Below are 8,505 nucleotides of genomic sequence, written 5' to 3' on the forward strand. Positions count from 1 at the left end.
GACCCTGACCAAAAGAAGTCCTTTTGTATATCCTTCATCCTTAGATCCTTAACCCCAGGGTCAAGAATGAACTGATGAGTGAGTCCCAACTTTTTTCTGGCCGCACAGATAAGAAATGACACCGAGTTGAAATTTCAGCCAGTTCGTGGAACGAGAATGAGGACATACATCCCCTCGGCGGGGTTGGCAATGACGCAGACTCCTTATACGAGTCTTCAGACCACTTATCATAGACACTCAGTTGCTGATCATCGATTGGCGACATTTGGTCTTCAGACCTAACGGCTAACAATCCAATGGAAGAAAAAAAAAATGCTGCAACTGAAGCAAGATACATCGACTCAGTTTTACAAGTTTCCTGCCTATTTTTAACAGCTTTACAGGCGCCATAGTCGGTAGTGCAAAGTTACAACGTGGTCCACTTCTTCTACGGGAATTATATACAGTTCTAGTATGGTTACATGAACTTGTTACTTGTCAATATGTTGCAAATAATTCCTCAAATGATGGGACACTGGAATCAATCCATTCTTATGGTCTGTTGGTTGGAGGTAATGTTGATCCTCTCGTCTCGCAGCATGTTCATGCTAGGAGCCAGCAATCTCGTGTAGCGATCGAAATAAAGAAGCTGCTTCATGAGTAGAGCAAATTCCCTAGGAAATTTCAGCCCATATGACTCGCTAACCCTCACCTGGGAGATGCAACAACAAAAACGTTAGCTTATGTCTCCAAGAACAATATATACCTCTCGGCAATTATTGGACCAAATCTATAACTTCATATTCAACTACTACTAAACAGCACGTGCATCTCAGAATGGTTATCTCTATCTGGCTTAAATGCAACTGTAAGAGCATAGAGCCATGTTTCGGAAAACTAAAAGGAGAACCCATGTCTTCGCAGTTTAGACTGCAACGCAGATGATCGATCCTGAACTGCAGCCCAAAATATAAGAATGCATCTATTGATTTGAGTCCCAAAACAAGAACAAGAATACGTCTATTGATCTGCATATCTCCTCAACTACTGACTGCAGTGCGGAAAGTGTCTCTCCAATAAGGACTATTAGCAGTGGGAACTGAGAAGAATAGCATCTCATAACATATTACTCTATGGATAATTATTGTTTGTAGTTCTACCACTAGGTGCTCTAAAGAGGATCAGAAAATCACCAGATCAAGAAACAGTGCATTCATCTGCCTCTCATCTACCACAACATTAGCAGATACAGCTGTAGCATCAGAACTTCTTGCTGCCGCGACTATGATTTCAGTATCCAACTCCTGCTTGACAAAAAAGAATGCATTAGCATTGCTCCAAATTTGCGACAAAAATTATAGAATGGAGGGAGTAGTAACAATGGGGTGTAACGTGCTCCAGAAATACAAAGGGTGGTTAATTAGTTGCTACACAAGCTACCTAAATCAACATTTAGCTGTCACAACTAACAACTGTTCAGTCCAGATCTGCGCTGGCACCGAGTTCTATAGCTTTGGGACTCTGGGAGAACGTTTCTTCATAAAAGCACAATCAAAAGGCTCAACAAGCCTTTTGAGTGTCAAACCAAGTATCCTTCTCTTCGGTGATAAAAAGATGTACCCTTGTGGACATTACCTGTAGTGATGAGAATATCTTTTGCAAGTCCTTGGCAAAAGAATTAACATCTATATCATTCCCTGTAGCACCCATTTCGGAAAGGGCAGATGCCATAGCCTTGTAATCCTCAGTTGCGAAAGAAGCCAAAAAGATCTCCATAGCAGCCCAAGTACTTGGGGATATTCGGCCCACAATTCCTGTTAAGTATATTTACTAATATTACTTTACTTCGTTGACAAGATGTTATGGCTAATGAGTGCAGTAGTAATCAAAAGGCTGGTAAGAGACCAAGTAACAAACAAAAAAAACCTACTCCCTACATCCCAAAAGAACTTGCTCAACTTTGTCTAGATACGGAAGTATATAGACGCAATTTGGTTATAGATACATCCGTATCAAGAAAAAGCTGAGCAAGTTATTTTGGGACGGAGGGAGTAGAATGTTGGGTAGTTAGCATATGTAAGCAAAGACTCCATCATAAACTCCAATAAGAACATTACTGCCCGTAACATGGCGATAGTAATACATGTGGCAGGAACTTAAGTCTTGAAACATACCAAAATCAATAAATCCAACACGCCCATCACGAAGCAACCATAGGTTTCCTGCATGCACATCCGCATGGAAGGATTCACATGAAATCAAGCTTCCAAACCTGCGCATTATGTGGATTCATTAATATGCTTGTACTGAGACTTGACTACTGCCACATAATTATCCAAATTGATTGTTATATAAGAAGATAAAGGGGCAGCTGCTGAAACTGGAACATACCAGACATTGAGGGCAGTGACTAAAGTCAATTCAGGATCAGGAACAAGAGACCTTATAGAATCAAGATCAGTGAGTGGAACGCCATACAATCTTTCCATAGTTAAGACACGCTTTGTGCTACAGTGCTGATACACAAATGGAGACTTGGCCTGCCTATCAAATCCCATTGCTTCGATGTATCTCTGGAAAGCCTCCATATTTACAGCCTCTTTTCTAAAATCAACTTCTTCAAGCATTGATTCCTTTATATCCTTGATGATAGCAACCTAAAGAAAGAGAATATACATCACAGTTTTGTTTTGTGATGCATCACAAAGTTGAGTTGCATGCTTATAGTCTGCATTATCTAACTCACTCAACAATATCACAGAATGTGGACTTCCAAGAATATAGAAACATGTCTATGATAAGTTAACAAAGCTGTATGCATTATGTTGACATGTGGTAATAAAACGCCGCATGCATCACTTGATGCAGAGGGAGGGAAAAGTCCCTATTTGCGGAAAAAAAAATTATGTGAGTTATTTGTAGAACCAGAAAATATTGATTTATATGAAATATAATTTCACAATGAAATACATGCTATGGTGTGTGAGTTATTTGTAGAATCAAAATCTCTCTGGACACAATCCTTATTGTAACTTTCTCAAAAGGGAAACTCATTGTAACATTCTGATTAGTGAACACAATATATGGATATGTTGATGTAAAATATTGTTTGATATTACCTGAACATGATCATTCTACCAATTCACTCTCATACTCAGCTAAACGATTGTTGGAAAATAAATACATACAAATAGTCTCACAAGCACAAATATCTTCACTCGGCCTTGGAAAAGAAAAACAAGCATATGCTCGTGCGAGCAAGTTCGTTTGTCATGTTTTACAAGCTGCATTAATCAAAAAAAAAATTTGTTTTATACTACACACACAACCTTTGATGGTCGAACGGTTATTATGCTTCAATAAGGCTTACACCAGGCTGCATGTTTGCTATTTTAAAACAGAAAAAGATCCATGTTTAATGACATATTTGTATGCTATGAAAGTCAAGGATATCCTCGCATGTGGAACTATAATTAGGAGGTCTCTTACCAGTGATGTCCTTTCTAACTCAGGGCTTAGAAACTCCAAAACACGTGCAACAACATAGATAAAATTCAGATCGGCAACCAAAGTATCTTCAATACCAGGCTTTAGGACTTTAATCACCACATCCTTCTGAGAGCTCTTCAACCTAGCCCCATGAACCTGGATGATAATAAAGTTACCTCAACTCTTTGATGCTAGATTGAAGAATGTAATTCAGATGCTCGCAACAGAAACCTGTGCTATTGAAGCAGAGGCTATTGGCACGGGATCAATGTACTCATACACACTATCCAATGGCCGCTGCAACTCCTCAAGCAATATCGACTCGATCTCATTATATGGAACAGGTGGTGCTCGGTCAAAGCAGTTCTGGAATTCTTCAACGTATTCTGGAGGGAAAAAAGTTGGCGCAGACGCTATGAACTGCACAATGACACAGTCAGTTGACTATCCAGGCTAAGAACACAGACACAACATACGATTACAAAAGAAAAGGCTTAGTACAAAGTAGAAACCATCTCCGCACCTACCCAAAACACCACCATAAAAAGGACAAATGCTCTCAAATTTTCCATTTGCTACTTTTCAAAATTCTAACTGTCACTAGAAATTTAGAAGGCCGGCGTGTGAACACAAATTCCTAGTTGTACAATCTTAGGCCCTGTTTGGCTGGGCTTCCAGAGTGGCTTCCCATGAAAAAAGCTGAAACCCAAACAAACACTTTTTTCCTGATCCCTGATTCAGGCGAATTTCATTTCAATGAAATAGGTCACTAATAAATGTGAAGACACGCCATTAACTTCTGTGTCAACCTTACTTCTTGATGATATGATAGTATAAATTATGAACATGCCCATACCTGACCTAGCTTGATATAAGTTGCACCCATGCGTTCAAAAAGCCTTCTGAGGTAAAGAGGAGAAAGCAAACCAAGCCGCATCTGAGCTGGAATTCCTGCTGACGTGTTAGCTGTCTGCATTAGATTGAGAGCAAAGCATTATTAATATATCTGCTGAAACCGAAACCATTAACGACTGTATCAATAGACCTAACAGTTGTGCAAAACCAAAGCAAAGCTAACATCACCATCTTCTACAAGGAGCAAGCGTCATGCCAACCATGCCTTAGGCCACCTCCAACAGTGGACTGGCATTTCGGACCACCAAAGTGTCAGTTTGGGTCCGTTTGCGGTGGCCCACGGACAGGGGAGTGGTCCATGTCCATTTGCGCTTGCTAGCAGCCCCAACGGCAGACCGCATTTTGTGAGGCCAGCTGTCTGCGCCCGGCTGTGCTGTTTCCCCCGCAGGCCGCTGTGCCTATAAAATCGGGGCCGCTGGGGACCTCGGCCATCCCACACAACCCTAGCCATGTCTGACCGCGCCCCACACACCACTTGGGCCCAGATCAGCAAGGCCGCGCTAGAGAGGTACCCTCCGAGCCCCATGGTGAGCAGTGAGGACCGGGGCGACAACTCCGGCGACGATAACACCTCCGCATGCCGATCACCGCGGAGCAGCGAGTCCTCCTCGAGTCCTCTCAGAGTGTGCGGCAGCGAGCTCTAGAAGCCTCGGACGACTCCATCGACTCCAGCCTCCTCGATCTTTCTCGCCGTGGTGGAACGCGGCTGCCAGTTCATAGTGGCAGAGCGCAACGCCTGGGCAGGTGGCATCGGAGCGGCTTCGAAAGGACGAAGCAGCGGTGCGTCAGGCGGCGAGAGCCACCGAGATCGAGGCGTCCGCCGATGTGGAAGCGGCGGCAATCACGGCCGCTCACCCTGCGGCGCAGCAAGCGGCCGCCCACGCAGCGGTAGGCATGACCTACGCCCAGACCATGAGGAGGCAGGCCGCTTGCGAGAGGATGCGTCACATCAACAAAGCCATACGCATGTGGCCAAGGAAGCTCTGGCGGCGAGGCCGGTGGCCCGACGGCCAGCGAGGGCCAAGCCAGCTACGCCGACACTGGAGAGGGCCCGATGTAGTTTAGTTTAGTCTAATTTAGGTTTATTATGAATGTAACAATGTAGCCACCTAAAAAAATCAGTCAATGGCTTTTCTTCCACTGACTTGCGGGTCACGGGAGGGTGCGTGGCCTGTCCTCGTGCTGTCCCGCGCCTGCAAACCTACACCAATTTTGGGCTGGGCTTGCTCCAAAACGGATGCGTCTGCGGGGTGCGGTCCGTTTGCGGTTGGCCGCTGCCGCTGGGCCTAGTTTTTAGGCTGCGCGGACTCCGACGGACACAATCTGTCCGTTTGCGGTCTACCGTTGGAGGTGGCCTTACTAGTCCTCCTTACAGGTTGCAAACCTAACCCAACGCAACCCACCAGCACTTCACCAGGTCGATGCTAAACCTATAACACCCTGAGTCGCCCTTTGGGGGTCCTCGATATGTGGGCATGCGCCTGTGCAGGAACACGTGGTCAGCAGATGTATTCTTTCCACTAACAAGAATTATCAATTTGATATGACACAGTAGACTCACGTAAATTTTACAGATTCCAAAAATTCATTTTGAAAACCAGAACTGCTTGCACCCAAATCACCTGATACTAGCCACAGCCACATTTTTTCAGTTCAATTTAATTCACACCTACATAAGAGTTAATTCTACTTTTGTTTACAGCAGAGCACAAAGAGACAACAGAAGCAGAGACAGGCAAAGAACTATGCTCACAGATAAATATAATAACTCTTGCCAGAACAATAGTTCGGTAACTTTACGATTTTTTTTTCATATGAATTGTATGATTAGGTCTCCAGCAAGTAATACAAAAAAAGGTTGTCTGTTAATTTGGATATCGTCAATGGTCAGTAACGTTGATCTGTAACAAGCTAGTTACATAAACGAAGAAAATATTGTAGAAAACAAGATTGTACAATGAGTAAATTATTTAACATGGCATGATTGTTTTGCTGCTGATTTCAGCAACAACAGGGATGCCATTGTGATTAGAATAAACTAAAAAGGACTGTATAGATCCACATGTGCACATCTTTGTCAGTGATGTTACCAGTTGTGCCTTATTATCAATTATATGCCACCAAATGCATCAAGAAACACACTATGTTCGCCATTCTACAACTGCTTGGATTATCTTCTTCTTTTTATGTCTGAAGAACATCTGTATTTCCAATCACACCAAGATTTCCAGAAACAACATATAAGAAGGATAAAACGAGAATGGACCTTTGAGAAGTCATTCAACCACTCCCCACCAACACCAAGGAGAGCTTGGATCCCTTGCGCCATCCTGAAGGCGCCTCGAGGCCCCGTGCTAATAGACGTCTGGAGAAGATCCTCAACCAATTTTGGCAATTCGCCAGCTCTATCTGCACTTGGACGAAAAATTGCAAGACCCAAAGGTCAGTTTCCAACAGTAGCGCACATAGACTCCACACATTCAACCCCGGTCCCCATATCACTCCATCACCAAAATGCCCTTAGAAGTTAGAACCACTCATCCACCTCATACGGAGGCAGAGTCATCCATAGTACATACAACCAAAATCACAACCATCCGAAAGCTACAAGCTATTCCATTTTCATATCGCTCACTCGTATGAAAATCACCTCACTATTTTCTGCAGGAAACAAGACTGCTGCATGCGATGAGTCACTGAATTACCTTGGAGACGACTGGAGAAATCTTGTGCGGAAGAGGAGTAGCGTGCGAAGATCCTAACCCCGCCCCGGAGGCGCCGTCTGCTACTGCTATCCCGTCCGGCCCCGAGTGAGCCCACCCTCAGGCAGCCTACCCCGCCTGATGGCACCTGCAATACGCCAACAAATCACTGAATTATGCAATTGAACCGAAAACGCAAAGTCGCGCCAAACCGAGTCCGGAGACCCGGAGACCGTGGAGAAATGCGCCTGCAGTTGGGGAACGAGGGGGTGGGGGTGAGTGGGTGAGGAAGAGGGGGTCGACCTGGGGGAGGTGGTGATGAAGGAGGAGAGGGGACCGAGACGCCGCACCCCTAGCGGCTGCCATGAGTGGGGTGGCTCGCCGGCGACGGGAAGGAAGCGCGGTAGTAGGATTGGAGTGGGCTCCTGGACTTGTGCGGGCGCGCGAGGTGTGAATCGTGGAGCAGTGCTGCACGGGAGAGATAGTTTGTTTGCAGCTCGGGGTCTTAGGGGTGGAAGAGGCGACACGTGTAACTAGAGTTCATCTCAAGAACAAAGAGAGAGAGAGGAAGAAAAACTCGCCTTTAGAGTTTTCCGATGGACAGTGCTGAGAATCCTTCGGAGGTTAATTCCCCCTGAACCCTCCGACTCCCTCGTTTGACACGTGTAGTTGGGGACCATCATCCGCTCTCTTCTCGCCCGCACACATAAGAAAAAGAAAATCCACACACGCATGCGCGCACTACCGGCCGCACCTTCGGCAGTGACTCCGGCGGGTAGCACTGCCACCCATCCTTGCAGCACCGCCCGGCGGCAGGTTTGAAACACGGATGCGGCATCGATGTCGGCGGGTCTGCAACACAGCGTGTAATATCCCAGGTAATGGGGTTACAAAAATAGAGGAAACAGATGTGTGCATTGCATTCATGCATAGAAAATCTGGGGAATTTTCGCGCTTTAAAGTAAAACAGTCATAGTAACTGAAGTTTCACTTGACCTGGGTGGAATTGAAGTAGCTTATCAAGTCAAGCGCTATAAACCTCAATGTGACTTTGCTAAAACCTTGTTTTGGGTAGAGATGCTTTGATCTAAGGGGTTAGATCAAATGGAACTAATAATCAACATAACAACACTTTACTCAATGATCAATTGCTTGATCTTATAAAAGATTATACTATGGTAATCCTTGTCACAACCTATGAACACCCATCTATTTGGAAATCAAGTAACAACAATTGGAGAAACTATTCTTTACTTATCTTCTCCATGTCTTAAACTAATCCATGCACTCATCATAAACCCTATGATATCCATCCTACTGTAACCTTGGAAACAAGACAAGGAGATTCAACTTAAGAAATATATATTCTTCCCTAACCCAAATTGTTTTACATCAAACCTAGAGAGGTGAGAGTTCTATT

The 8,505-nt window shown here is 44.6% G+C and overlaps 1 protein-coding gene across 1 annotated transcript; it reads right to left on the minus strand.

Moving 5' to 3' along the window:
• Nucleotides 1–316: 316 nt before the first annotated feature.
• LOC124651993 (uncharacterized aarF domain-containing protein kinase At5g05200, chloroplastic-like) lies at nt 317–7,561 on the minus strand. Its single transcript, XM_047191010.1, has 11 exons — nt 7,389–7,561; nt 7,089–7,233; nt 6,650–6,792; nt 4,325–4,438; nt 3,700–3,888; nt 3,469–3,624; nt 2,371–2,636; nt 2,154–2,251; nt 1,615–1,793; nt 1,173–1,283; nt 317–691 (listed from the first exon to the last, which is right to left on the minus strand). The coding sequence occupies exons 1-11, from the start codon at nt 7,449–7,451 to the stop codon at nt 521–523; spliced, it is 1,635 nt and encodes a 544-aa protein (XP_047046966.1). The 5' UTR covers nt 7,452–7,561; the 3' UTR covers nt 317–520.
• Nucleotides 7,562–8,505: the final 944 nt, after the last annotated feature.

This window comes from Lolium rigidum, chromosome 5 (assembly GCF_022539505.1).
Source record: "Lolium rigidum isolate FL_2022 chromosome 5, APGP_CSIRO_Lrig_0.1, whole genome shotgun sequence".
Taxonomy (NCBI): Eukaryota; Viridiplantae; Streptophyta; class Magnoliopsida; order Poales; family Poaceae; genus Lolium; species Lolium rigidum.

Coding starts and splice junctions, on each gene's coding strand:
- LOC124651993 (XM_047191010.1), bottom strand. CDS start 7,451: ATGGCAGCCGCTAGGGGTGCGGCGTCTCGGTCCCCTCTCCTCCTTCAT. Junction 4,439..6,649: donor GGTTGAATGACTTCTCAAAG/GTCCATTCTCGT, acceptor AATCTAATGCAG/ACAGCTAACACGTCAGCAGG. Junction 1,284..1,614: donor AGATATTCTCATCACTACAG/GTAATGTCCACA, acceptor TTTGTCAAGCAG/GAGTTGGATACTGAAATCAT.